At 45.9% G+C, this 13,685-nt stretch overlaps 2 protein-coding genes across 6 annotated transcripts in view; one reads left to right on the top strand and one right to left on the bottom strand.

The window, feature by feature from the left end:
* Window positions 1–9,116, top strand: part of LOC120432166 (uncharacterized) — a 140,460-nt gene extending 131,344 nt beyond the window's left edge. For 4 of the 5 annotated variants that reach the window (XM_039597299.2, XM_039597300.1, XM_052711290.1 and 1 more), the window contains 9 exons: window positions 83–638; window positions 907–1,032; window positions 2,354–2,848; window positions 2,908–3,105; window positions 3,169–7,058; window positions 7,115–7,249; window positions 7,311–7,507; window positions 7,575–7,886; window positions 7,949–9,116. In XM_039597299.2, coding sequence (XP_039453233.1) covers window positions 133–638; window positions 907–1,032; window positions 2,354–2,848; window positions 2,908–3,105; window positions 3,169–7,058; window positions 7,115–7,249; window positions 7,311–7,507; window positions 7,575–7,886; window positions 7,949–8,215 — 6,126 coding nt within the window. In that variant the 5' untranslated portion in view covers window positions 83–132 and the 3' untranslated portion in view covers window positions 8,216–9,116. The remainder of the gene's footprint in view (window positions 1–82; window positions 639–906; window positions 1,033–2,353; window positions 2,849–2,907; window positions 3,106–3,168; window positions 7,059–7,114; window positions 7,250–7,310; window positions 7,508–7,574; window positions 7,887–7,948) is intronic. The other variant, XM_052711291.1, reaches the window with a different exon arrangement.
* Window positions 8,394–12,021, bottom strand: LOC120432187 (uncharacterized). The gene is made up of 3 exons (XM_039597326.2): window positions 11,633–12,021; window positions 11,404–11,565; window positions 8,394–11,350 (listed from the first exon to the last, which is right to left on the bottom strand). Exons 1-3 carry the CDS (start codon window positions 11,745–11,747, stop codon window positions 10,872–10,874), a joined length of 756 nt encoding a protein of 251 aa, XP_039453260.1. The 5' UTR covers window positions 11,748–12,021; the 3' UTR covers window positions 8,394–10,871.
* Between the last annotated feature and the right edge of the window lie 1,664 nt (window positions 12,022–13,685).

Genomic DNA, 13,685 nt, shown 5'->3' with positions numbered 1-13,685 from the left:
ACACGACATTTTTCTGCATTTTTTTCGACATTGTCCTTGAACTCATCTTTTCTAATAAATATTCCCTGTTCTCTCCTCGCAGATTCAAAGCGTTGCGTCCGCGCGTTGAAACACGCCCCAGCTGCCCCCGCGATGGACGAGTCAACGTCGTCCAGCAATGATCACTCGACCGGTGACGGGTACGCGTACAAGAACGAAATCTCGCTCTCGATCGGCGAGGACGATCACAACTCGGGCACCAACAGTACGGCGGTGCCAACGCCATCGCCCCGACACGTCGAGATTCCGGTGCCGGGCGACGACAGTGAGTACGCCTCGCTGAAGGACCACAACGGTTCCGCCACCATGAACGGGCTGGACAATCCGGCCTTCGAGTCGGACAAGGAGAAGCGACCGCTGAGTTCGTTCGGCCACTCGGGGGAAAAGTCTCTGGGGGCCACGTCGGTGAACGGCAAGGTCACTGCGGAGAAGCCGCTGGCGGAGGCAGTCAATCTGGAGCTGCTGAACATGTCCAAACCATCGAATGGGCACAAGAACGGAGCCAGTGCCCTGCCGGTTAAGAAGGACACCGAGGTTGATATTGGTGATCCTTACGACGAGTACTTCGTTCCGGTTAACGAGCATCGAAAGTTTATGAGGTAACGATTTTTTACTTTTTCAAGGATTTTAAGTTTCTTTCAGGACTTTTAGCCAACGTTGCAATTAATTCAACTTCGTCCCTAATTTATCTGTACGTGTCACAACCACGCATCACGAATCACCCCGGGGGTCACAAAAATACTACCACCTACCATTACCTACTACCACTACTACCACCACCACCACCAACAACAACAACACCAATTGCTCCACTGGTGCCCCAATTGAAACCAACACCACCACCAACCTTTCTCAAATCTCCAATAGCGTTTCGTTTCAAAAACCGCGCCATCGCCAACACGCGTACGGCCATGGGGTTGACTTCGCCGGCCATTCGGTCAATGAGCCGGCCCAAGGAACCGTGGACTATAAACAGTGGACCAAGATCACGAGGTACCCCCGCAACTCTATCTGTCTCTAAACAATAAAAAGAGGACACACATACGTTCTAAAATTGGCTAACCCTCAACACCACCACCACCATCAATGTTTAGGACGTTGTTAAAACAAAATCGGCAAATGCTAATATAACAATATTTACCCCTCACCCCACCCACCCATATTTACCCCAAGAGGAGAAAGAATTCGAAAACATTCAACGGTATTGAACATGTGTTTAACACTTGTACGGTAAACTATGAAAATCACCATTATTGCACTAATATTTATTGTTTATGTGTCACCAAGTTTGTTGTTCTGTGCTTTTGGTTTTGGATGATTCAACAAAAAGAATAATTAGTTAAAAATAATTAGGACGTTTAACCTGTCAATTGATTTTGTAGTATCCAGATTTTTAAGCAAAGATGGCATCAAATGTCAAAATCACGCAGTTGTACCAAAATTACAAAAAAAAGTGTGCCATGGAGAACATAACCAAACATTTCGGCACCCTCAGCAAACTTCAAATCAATACAAATTGCTGCCGGATCTTTTCCGGATCTCTCCCGGAAAAGATCCGGCAGCAGTTTTGTATGGTTTGACGTTTGCAGAGGGTACCAAAAAAGGTAAACAAATCATTTCGTGCATCAGCCAACAACAGCCACACTGTTTTTGTTATAATGTTGGTACCACTGCGTGATTTTGACATTTTGGGCGTGCACCATTCCTAACGCCATCTTCGCCTGAAAAAATGTGGATAAAACTTGTTTGCAAATTTTTCAAGAAATTTCAGGCAGCTTTGATTTTTAATATCAAAAAATAAGTTTGACCGGGTAGACGGTATTTTCGTCAAGGAAAACCAAAACCAAAAGCAACACATGCAACTGATTCACTCCCCAAAAGCGCCAAATAACTCCAGCTTTATATTGGGGTGTACCTCGCAACCAAACGTCACTGCCAGCGTAAATCCACCTCCGTTACACATTACACGCTCACTTTCTAACACCCGACGCCCGCTTTGACACGTGACTGACAAAATGCTCTCGAAGACTGTTTCGCGATATGTTTACGGAATGCTTCACGGAATTCACTAGCCTGCTTCCAGAAGGGCCCTTCATGTAACGCTTCTTGACCCAGGGTAACACACTTCATCTGAAGGGGACTTCCAACATACTAACTTCCCGTAGATTCGTTGGTCAGCAGTGATACCCATGCGCGCAGTGAATGGTTGTAAATAGGTCCAGCTCATCGTCGTTCTACTTGTACATACAACATTCTGTAATGTTCTCTAAACATCCTTCCAACCCTCTAACCACGTTCCCAACCCCCTTTGTAGAGGCGAGAAGCTGTACGTTACCAAGGACAAACGGGACAAGAAAAAGAAGAACTGGCTCTGCTGGCTACTCGGGCTGGCCGTTCTCGTCGCCGTAATCATAATCGCCATCCTTGCTGCGTCCGGAGTGATCTTCAACGATGATCCGACGCCGGTGGAGTCGCGAAGGTTCGCCGAAGGCAACCAGGTGGCCACGGCTGGAGTGTTTGGATCTCGGCAATCGAATAAAACAACCTCAACGGAGTATCCGTCAACCTCTTCGCCACCGGGCTCTACGGTACCACCTGTGCCACCTACCACGGAAGAGAACATTGTCTACGTACCAAATACGATCGAGGGTCAGATCACCTTGACGAATCTGGAATTCTTGGACGACTACCGGGACCGAAACAGCTCCGCGTACAAGGTGCTGGCCGCCGAACTGGAGGATGAAATCCGCGAAAGCCTTGACGTGCTGGGATCCCGCGAGAAGTTCTACGTCAAGATCATGAGCTTGAAGTAAGTACCACGAACTTGCGTTCGTGACCTTCAAAACCTTACAATTTTCTCCCGTTTAGGCCCGGCTCCGTCGTTGTAGATTACCGTGTTAGCTGGGACAACTCCAGCGAATCGCTGACTATGGACAGCATGAAGCAACGACTAACGAACTATCTGTCGGAGAACCAGAACTATTTGGCCACCTACATCGTTCCGGTGAATACGATCCGCGTTGCGAGACTGCCGGATATGTGCTACTCTGGACCATCGGAAATGAAGTACGTAGTCTGGTTTCCATACACCTATTGATTTCTAAACAACCAACTCTTATCCCCTTTCAGTTGTGAATTTGCCTGCGAGTTCAACGCTCGTCTCGGTGACTTCATGTGCGTGTGTCCAACCGGAATGCGGCTGAACAATGACGATGGCAAAACTTGCTACACGCCTGTGCTGGCTTCTCAGCATGAACCTACCGCCGAACCGGAACCGGCAAGCGAGCCCGAGCCGGAACCGAAGGGTGAACCCGAGCCGGCTGGTGAACCCGAACCCGCTAGTGAACCTGAACCCGCCAGTGAGCCTACACCGGCCAGTGAACCCGAACCAGCGGGCGAACCGGAGCCTGCAAGTGAACCAAAGAGCGAGCCAGAACCAGCAAGTGAACCTGAGCCCGCGAGTGAACCAGAAACGACTAGCGAACCCGAGCCGGCTAGCGAGCCTGAACCAAACAGTGAACCCGAGCCGGCCAGTGAACCTGAACCGAAGGGTGAACCCGAGCCAGAAAGTGAACCTTCGTCTACCACTGAGTCGAATTCGGCGGCAAAAATAGTGAGCGAGCCAACTCCTTCCAGCGAACCGGAGCCTACGAGTGAACCGGAACCGGCGAGTGAACCTGCAAGCGAACCAGAACCGGCTAGTGAACCAGAGCCCAAGAGTGAACCGGAACCAGCTAGTGAGCCAGAACCAGCAAGTGAACCCAAGAGTGAACCCGAACCAGCTAGTGAACCAACCTCCACTACCGAGTCTAGTTCATCTGGAAAACTAGTCAATGAACCAACTCCGGCAAGCGAACCGGAACCTTCGAGCGAGCCGGAACCTACCGGTGAACCCGAACCAGCAAGCGAACCGGCAGCGTCCAGTACAACTGAGCATTCCAACGAACCAGAAAAGTCATCGTCAAATCAATCGGAAAAGCTAAGATTCGCCGACTCTACTCCGGAGCCAAGCAGTGAACCAGAACCGACCAGTGAGCCTGAACCTAGCAGTGAACCCGAACCAAGCAGGGAGCCCGAGCCTAGCAGCGAGCCGGAACCGACCGCTGACCACGAGTCATCCACGAGTTCGAACCCAAAGAGCGAAGTTGAGCAGATCAAGGCCGTAAAATCTAGCGAACCTGAGCCTGCCAGCGAGCCTGAACCTGCAAGTGAGCCGGAACCCACCAGCGAACCGGAACCCGCAAGTGAGCCGGAACCGGCCAGCGAACCTTCCTCAACCGAATCCAACTCCGGTAAACTTCAAACGTCAACTGAGTACGCCTCCCAGCAACAGTCGTCCACGAAGGAAATCGTCGAGGATCACACCATGCCCGACTTTATGATCCCCGATCCGGAGCAGACACACTCCACCAGTACGGACACAATCTCAACAACCTCGCTCAAATCGGTGTCGGAAACGCCGGCCCCGGTAACCGAAACAATCTCCGATGATACTCCTCAGCCCACGCTCGGAACGTATCTGATCGCGGCAAGAACCACCAAGACTCCTAGCACCGAATCTAGTAACGTATTTGACGGACGATCGCTGGAAAACAATGAACCCGAAACCACCGATAACACCGTCTATGCCACTTCTAGTCCGATCCTTCTGGAGCAGTGGCGTTCCTCAACCAGCTTCTCCACCTCAACCGAATCCATGGAGCAGCCCAAGGAGCAAGAGGAAGACATGTCTCCATTCCTGCCCAACATTGAGTCGTCTAGTGCGAAGAACCGCGTCCTGTACGCCGTTACCGAGGCGGTGCAGGAAGCGGACACGGTTCCATCAATCCTGAATCACGTAGATCAGTCGCCGTTCCTGCCGGAAATCGAAAACAACGCCAGCCTGGTGAATCTGCTGCACGAAGGACTGGATCGCCAAGCGGAGGGCTTCGACAACGATTCCCAGCAGCACTACTTGGAGGTGCTTCCGCTATCGAAGGAAAATGATCGCAACGATTACAAAAAGCAGCTGAGCACCGAGGTCACGAAGACTGTTTACATCGCGACAACGATACGCTACGCTCCGACCACGGATTCGGTGGAAGATCTGCTGACAGCTGCGAGTTCCAGAAATATTGTCGAACAGACGACAAACGGGGCGGAGGAAGTCATGAATACGAGCACCGAGAGAGACGTGGAGGAAACCACTGTCGGTAAGGTGAATGCTACCTTGGCGCGGCAGGAACTGCTGGAAGAGGATACCACTGAACAGGTGGAGCGCCAACCAACCACAATGCAGGTTGAGGAATTGAGCAGTTCACCAAAGCAGGATGTTGAGGAGGTAAACACCACAGAGCACGTGGAAGAAAAGCCAACCACTTTGAAAGCGGAAGAGGAGAAGACTTCACCGAAAGAGGAAGTTGAAAGCGTCTCCACTGGAGACGTTGTCGGCAAGTTGGAAGTTACTACGGTGGAGGACGAGCCGACTACAGTTCGTGTGGCGATGACGAGTGGTGCTCCTGCAAAGCTGGAGCTGGAGGAAGAGCGTGCTTCGACGTCGGAAAAGGCTGAAGAGATGACGGAAAATACCAAAGAGGAAACCACTGAGGCGCAGGCTAAGATTGTTGCTGAAGTGACGAGTGAAAAGGAAGTTGAAGAAACGACACCGCATGCTGCAGTGAGCACATCTTCGACGACGGAGAGTGCTGATGCGAAGATAGTGGAGGAAGTTACCAACGCAACTGAAACAAGAGAACCAATGACCACGACATCCACAACAACGGAGTCAACTAGTTCTTCGTCGACGACTACCGAGGCGGAGTCTACGTCAACGACAACTTCCATTACAACCGAAGGAGGAAAAGACGACCTGTTGAAAAACTTCCAGGATCTGGACTCAGACAACGACATTTCCGAAAATGAACTGAAGGTGATTCCGCTGCAGAAATCGGACGTGACGAAAGAATCACCTCCGCCCGATCCAGCAACTTTTCAAACTGCGACGGCCGCCCGGGATTCAACCTTCGAAACCACGACCGGTCATTTTTTAGACGAAACGACGTTTCATTTGATTAGATCAGAGCGATCGAATGAAACGTCGTTAATTCGGACGAGAAATTCTGAAGCCCAGAACTTTGGCGAGTTGGTTGCGAGTGTCGGCAGCGGAATGTTCACCAAGTGTGCCGTAGGACAGTTTGAGTGCGTGAATGGAACGTCGATCAAGGACGGCAGCTCGTGCATCCAAAAGTCGGAACGGTGCGATTCGGTGTCGCACTGCTCGGACAACAGCGATGAGCAGGACTGTGAGCGGTTGGGCTGTCCGGGACACTTCCAGTGCAAGGACGGGTTCTGTCTGGCTCGGCACCACGTGTGCGATGGGATTGCGCACTGCAACGACGGAAGTGATGAGGTGGAGTGTGATCGATGGCAGTGTAACTTTGACGAGATCTCGTGCAATCCGGGTGGTGGTGGAGGATCTTGCCTGCCGGCGCTGTGGAAGTGTGACGGGTTGGAGCAGTGCGCGAACGGGTTCGACGAGAGCAACTGTCCGGATACGTGCACCAACGATGAGTACTTCTGCGTAGGGCAGCGCAAGTGTATTCCGGAAGCGTGGAGGTGTGACGGTACCTCCGACTGCAGCGGTGGAGAGGATGAACGACTGTGCGACTGCCCGATCGATAACTTCCGGTGTAATGCGGGTGGATGCGTGCCGGACAAGTTTGTGTGCGATGGTCAGCCGCAGTGCCCGGATCTGTCGGACGAATGGGGATGTTTTAGCGTGGACGGTGGAGCGCTGAAGGTTCGAATTGAGTCGCAGGAATTGAAGCCGGTTTGCGGGGACGGCTGGACCAAGGAGTTGGCCGATGAGGTGTGCGCTAAACTAGGCTTTACCGAAGCAAAGTCATTCTCGATCTCAGGAGAAAATGGAGAGGATTCGGCGTACCGATACATGAACACGAACGCTTCAAATTTGTTGGGAAACATGGCACTGGCAAGCAACTGCTCAGCTGGTCTGGTGAAGATCGAGTGCGAACAATACCGTAAGTGTTTGGGTGAGTTTTTGGGACGAACGTGTAATAACTGGGTGTCCTTTCAGTTTGTGGGCGTGAAAGCATTACCCCGACCTTGGAGCAACGGATAGCCGGCGGTGTCAACTCGGAACCGGAACAGCTGCCAAGTTTGGCGCTGTTGTACAGCAACGATGCGGCCATCAAGTGTACCGCGAATATAAGTAAGTTTGGATTTGGTGACTTCCGTACTGTGAATCGCTAACTTACTCCAATTTTCAACAGTTTCTCCACGATGGGCACTCGCAAGCTACTCGTGCATCATGGGCAAAACCGAGTTCATCGACAATAGGAACGTGGCTGAGTTGGACTGGATGCTCTTCGCTGGCACGTCGCATTTCAACTCCTCGCTGGTATCCGGCGGTACCCGCAACGGCACCTTCCAAATTGTAGAGGTTCGAAGGATTGTACCTTATCCACAGGTTTGTCAACGCTGAGGTTTCGGACTGCTCGGTCGGTCATCTAACTCTGTCATTTACTCCTCCTCAGGCCAAATACAAGCAGTTCCTCTACAGTGGTGACGTTGTGCTGCTGGAGCTGGCCAGCCCGCTGCGGTTGAACGAGAGGATCGGAAGTGCGTGCTTGACGGAGCGCGCCATGATCGACGAGGAGCAGCTGTGCCTTACCGCCGGCTGGGGCGTAGATCCGGCCGAAGTGGCCAACACCGAGCAGTACCTCAAGTATCTGCCAGTTCCGACCATGCCAACCGAGAAGTGCAACTCCTCCCTCCACTACAACGGCTCGCTGAACGATGACGCCATCTGCGCGGGTTATCTCAGCAGCAGCAAGACAACTTGCTACGTAAGTCCTGCCATCTCGGCACCGTGCCAACTACAGCTAAGCAATTTTCGATTTCCCCACAGAACGACGAAGGAGCGCCACTGATGTGCCACATCGAGAGCAGCGGCCAGTGGCGGTTGGAGGGTACGCTTAGCTATCATGGCAACTGCGGGAAGCGGCCACATCCGGCCATCTACAACTCGATTACCTCAAGTATCACGAACTGGATTCGGAACACGGTGGGCAACGACCGGATGTTTGCCACGAGTGCCACGAGTAGGAGCGATGGCACCACCGCGGAACCCACCAACGGTACGCAGCCAGCAGTGGCTGCGGCGAGTGAGCGGTAAAGCTGCGTGCTGGCGGACGGCATGATTGTGTAAATATTGCGTGTATTATAATGAGAAGTTACGTGAGATTGGAAGAACTCATGGGGAAATTTGAATCAAAAAGCATAACAAGTTTGTATTTATAGATAGGTCGTAGTGGTTAGCTAGTGAGAGCATAATTCTGCATTGTTTGGGTGTAAGAGAATGTCTGATCAAGATGAAATCCTAGTCACAAAAGTCGATTATTTTGTGCCAATAACTGAATCGGAAAAGGAACAATATTTGATTTTCATCAAATGAAAGCAAACATTCGAAGCAAAATGACATTTTCGTTAAACTACAAGAGAGAACTTAAAATGTGCTGTTTATTTGATAGTGTTACCAAGAGAACGAAAAATCCAAACCGATAGCTGGTCGTGTTCGACACCAAAATTCTCTGCTCGTATATTGTTCTCTTCTCTGCAGGTGAAGTGAGTTTCGCGTGTAAATATGACTTTTATACTAAATACTAATACATCGCTAAAGGGGCGGCTTAGGAATACAATTCTCACAAACACACACTCAACCACACCCACACACCCGTACGAACAGCAGCATGCATCAACTGAACCATTCCAATTTGGTGATGTAGAAAGTAGTGCTAGAGTGTCGAAAAGTGTGGTAGAACTTTTTATTGAATTGCAATCTTAGGGAAGTAGGACAATTTTCAAATTAACTCAGATATCATAAGGGTGTAGCCTGTTGTAGTTTTTTATTTCCTGCTCTGTGTTTTTCCCCCGTCATCAATACTCAAGTGGAGAAGCAGCGCAGAGAATTGAGAGTTTCCCGACCCGAACCATTCCGTTGAGAGAAAAAATAAAACTGTATCTTTGTAAGTGATTGCTGATCAATAAAAACTAGATTATGATATTTTATTACCATTTGTGGGTTGTTTTATTTTCTGATAATAAGGCAGTAGCTAAAATATACTCATATCACAGACCTTGTAAAACTTAAATTTAAATGGTGCAAATCAACTAGAGCTTGCACCGTAATCTGGGGTGAATCGGGACTACAGTCTGAATAGGGACAGCAGTTTTGAGAGCACTTAAAGCTTTTAAATTTGGAAATGGATGTACACATTTTGTTGGCCTGCGTCTGTTCTAACCGAAACCAACCAGAAAGATCAAAATATTGTGCTCCAACATGGTTAAAACTGCTGTCCCAATTCGTCCCATGTGTCCCGATTGACCCCAGTTTACGGCACCAAGTTTTTTTTGGCACACATTTTAGTATTTTACCCACAAGAACAATCGATATAAGTTTTTATTCATCCTCTGAAGTACTGTAATAATTAACAACAAAGTTTGACTATTTTTACAAACGGATTGTTGTAGGATTGGGTCAGTAGGTTCGACAACTTTGGTATATGAAGACAACAACTTTGTTTGGTTGCTGTTCAATCTTAAATAAAAAGTATTCTTTTGTAATGGGATATATTGTGAGATTTCGGTATATGGTGCATTGAATAATGATAATAAATTTATGGTTCAGTTCTCATTCCTTATCAGGTAGTGATAATATCGGAATGGGTAGGACCTTTTAAAAAAGTAAGCTAGAATACCAAATTTTGTTATTTAGATACATAGTCTGAATAGTTGTTGAAATAGCAGAGCCCAATAACATAAGCTTTGAAAAACAATTGCAATTGCTTAACAAATTTTTAACATAAATTTCATTCAAATGAATGTTTGTTTTTACATGATCAAAATAAGTTTTTATTATTGGAGCATTGACGTTTGGAAATCTTTTATAAGTTTTTGTTTTCCGTCTCTGTGCTAACTAAAAAAGCAGCAATTCTTGATTTCATTCATTTTTTATTTACACTCAAACCCCGATGGTTTGACATCAACTGTTGTCAAACGAACGGGGTCAATTTTTAGTTTGATACCCTTTTACACGAAGTTCACGCACAATACCAACCGTTTGTTTTGATAGTGTGCGTGAGCACCGTTGAAAAAGTGACAGTTCGTCACTTTTTAGTTTGACTTTGACCAACCAACAGGGTACAAACTAAAAAAGTGTCAAACGAAAAACTGACCAACCACCGGGGGTTGAGTGTATTTTTTTATTTGGTTCATTAGGGGATTCCCTTTGCATTACGGGAGCGAATGACCCATAGGGTTAAAGTTCCCTTAATAAAATCAACAACAACAACAACAACATCCCTTTGCATCATTGCTTCGTCCATGCATGTCTCCTTACAATTTTGGCAGTCGTCCATACAAAAATGATTTGTCGATATTCGAAAATATGTAGCTTTGGAAGGAATTTTCAGGTCGGTTGCTTCAGCAAAGTTTTATGTTGTAGATAATTTAGAACAAATAGGTTACACTCTTAATACAAATTATACACATTTTTACGTATTTTTTAAATGTTTTACGGGACTCAAAAAGGAAAATTTTGAGCCCCTCCCCACGACTTTGGTCAGAGTCGAGGGAAATAAACTTCAAAAAATATTTGCAACGGCCTTAACGTTTACCGAAGTCTCATGTCATTGACCTCATGTTCTTAAAAACTAAACATGTTGAAGTCCTTTAACTGCTAACAGATAATTTATATAAATAAAGTGATCAAAATCAATTAGAGAAATTTAAACTAATGTTTATCACAGAGATTTGGCTGATAAGTTGATGTCTCAATCTTCCTCCTCCTCAACGTTATCACCTTTACTAGTTTCTTCCTCGTCACGAAATCCGTCCTCTTCATCCTCATCATCTTCCACCCTATCGGGTTTTTCCAGTACACAATCTAGCCAAGACTCTAAACTATCCTCATTTTCACTCTCTTCGCTGTAGTTGCGGCGATTGTCGGGTTCTTCAAGATTCGTCACAAAATAGTAACCAATTATGGCTGATGCCACCGAAAAGTCGGAGATTTTATCAAAATTTCCTGGCCAAACAAATGTTTTCCGTTTGATTGGTTCCAGCTGAATTAACTGTAAGGCCGACACTGGGATTTGACTGATGAGGTCTGCTTTTGGAATCTTTTGAACAACTAAAGCAAATTTGAATGATGCTACACCTTCTTCTGATGGCCGCTCTTCACTTGTGATTTCTGGTAGGAAACATTCCAAGTCAAAAATGTACGTGCCAGGAAGCATGTCTATGAACGATTCTGAAAAAAGAACAAATTAGCAATTATATCTGAACATTAATTCTGTAACAAACCTCTTGCTCCTAAAAGATCTATTTCGCTGTGATGTTTTACGCTGCTTTTCTCCTGACAATTATTCCTAGTATGAGACTCCTCCTCTTGATCATCAATGTACCTGCTGTAATCATTCGACTGGCTTTCCCGCTCACTTCTGTATGAAACATTCAATGCGACACCTACAGTTCAAGAAACATTTCACAACATTAGTAATAACTCGTGTTCTACCCCGCAAAACCCTTTTACCTTTCACCGTGAGCTGTTTGTGACACTTGAGGGCAACCGAGAGATGTAACCGTTCGCCGTAGTAGAACTCCTCGGCCCAGTTGTAGGGAAAGTTGATTTCGCACGATAAACTCATGCTGTCGGACTAGAATATGAGCTCGCCCGTATCAACTCGATAGAACACGTTTGTCACTGTGCGCTTTCACCACACGATTAAATTCTCTTCGCAGCTTTTGGTGTACTATTATAGTGAGCTCACGAGTGTTCTTCACTCACGCGGTACAGTTTAGTGAGTCATTTTTAAGTAGTGTGGTAATGGCTTGAACATTGGGTTTAGCAATTGATTTCATCACAAGTGTTTCTAATATTATTCGCGTTCAAAATTTAATAAAAGAAGCAACACATATAACAAATCGAATTGAGGACCAACATCAAGTCAGTAACCTTAGCTTCAACTTATGAATGCATCCGTTTTTCCTCTGAACACGAGTCAGTTTGAAACTTGAATGCAAGTGGATTTAACCTACATGCATGCAACCGTTGAAGCCAACGCCAACGTGGTTTAGAGTAAGTGAGCATTTTATTGCGGTACTGGTATCATTGGCTGTTGTAAAATGGATAGTTTTATCACTTAACAAAGGTTAGGTTTTAATATCTGGTATTTTTGTTTTTTCTTGTTAATTTCTTGAGGGTGCAAAGCAATCAAAGAAGTCAGAAAAGTTTATCAATTTGAAGTATATAAATATCAAGTTTCAAGTATGATTAAAATTCATTTGAAGTTAGTTTTTTTTTTCATAAAAATATCAATTTTTGTTGCCATCACAACTATTTTGTAGCATTAAAAATCTTGTATCTTAGAAACTTATTTCAGTTACTGTCGATATTTTAAAATAATGCATTCTGCTAAAACGCTCAACCAAACCACAATTTTTAAACTGTCCAAAGAATGTGATCCAATTCGAACCCTTTTTTCATAAGAAAAACATGGCACTTTAGGAGTACCGTCATCAGAGGTGACATTGGTTCGGGGGTTGAGATTTGGTCTTACAAAAATACAGAAATATGTATGACCCAATCTCACCCCTCCAACCCCGCATGAAGATGGTATTTAAATAATCCTGTTGATTATATTTAGAACTTTGAACAAAATGTATTGAAATTTGTTTGCTAAAATATCTTGATCAATGTCACCAATCTCAGACCGATTTACGGTACCGTCAACTGGGGCGAATTGGGACACATGGGGCGAATTGGGACAGCAGTTTTATCCATGTTGGAGCACAATATTTTTTTTCTGGGGGGTTTCGGATAGAACAGACTCAGTCCAACAAAATGTGTACACCCATTTCCAAATTTAAAACCTTTAAGTGCTCTAAACACTGCTGTCCCTATTCAGACTGTAGTCTCGATTCGTTCCAGATGACGGTACGTGTTTTGGCATATCTACATGCTGTTTTAAGTACAATGAACTCACTGAACTCGAACTTAAAACTGAACTAATGTCTGAGTGTGTGAATGTGTGTTTGTATGTGTGTGTATGTGACCGAAATTCGATTCGTTTTAGGGCCCATAAGAACCTATTGATTTTTATGAAGTTTCGATAAGTAGTTCAAAAGTTATGTATTAAAAACATTGATTCGGGTGTTACATAAGTGGCCTTAAATCATCTCGTCATGCTATACATCGTTGGACGGGTAATCGAAAGTTCTTTCCAAGTCTAAACAATTGATGATCTGGCAACCCTGTCTCAAGTAATGATCACTTATGTACTTTTTTGAAGTTGGATCTCACTTATTTGTATTCATAATATGCCCGGATCAATCATCTGGCCTATCGTTGGTTAGGTATTCAAAATACCGTCCAAACGAGTCCAAATGAACCCTTTTAAGTGATATGTTACTTTGATGAAGACGAATCTTATGTGAATTAAGTTGAATCCTTATAGAAAACCATTTTTCTGTCCACTTGATTTCCAAACAGTTTAAAATTAAACCTGAATTTTTCGGTAAAGAGTGAGGAAGGCATCAATCACATCAACCAAAAAGGTGGATTAAGATAGTTTTGACTTCAAAAA

This window comes from Culex pipiens, chromosome 3 (assembly GCF_016801865.2).
Source record: "Culex pipiens pallens isolate TS chromosome 3, TS_CPP_V2, whole genome shotgun sequence".
In the NCBI taxonomy this organism is placed as follows: Eukaryota; Metazoa; Arthropoda; class Insecta; order Diptera; family Culicidae; genus Culex; species Culex pipiens.
Note: the sequence above shows the minus strand (reverse complement) of the source record. Positions and strands in the feature narration are given on the sequence as shown.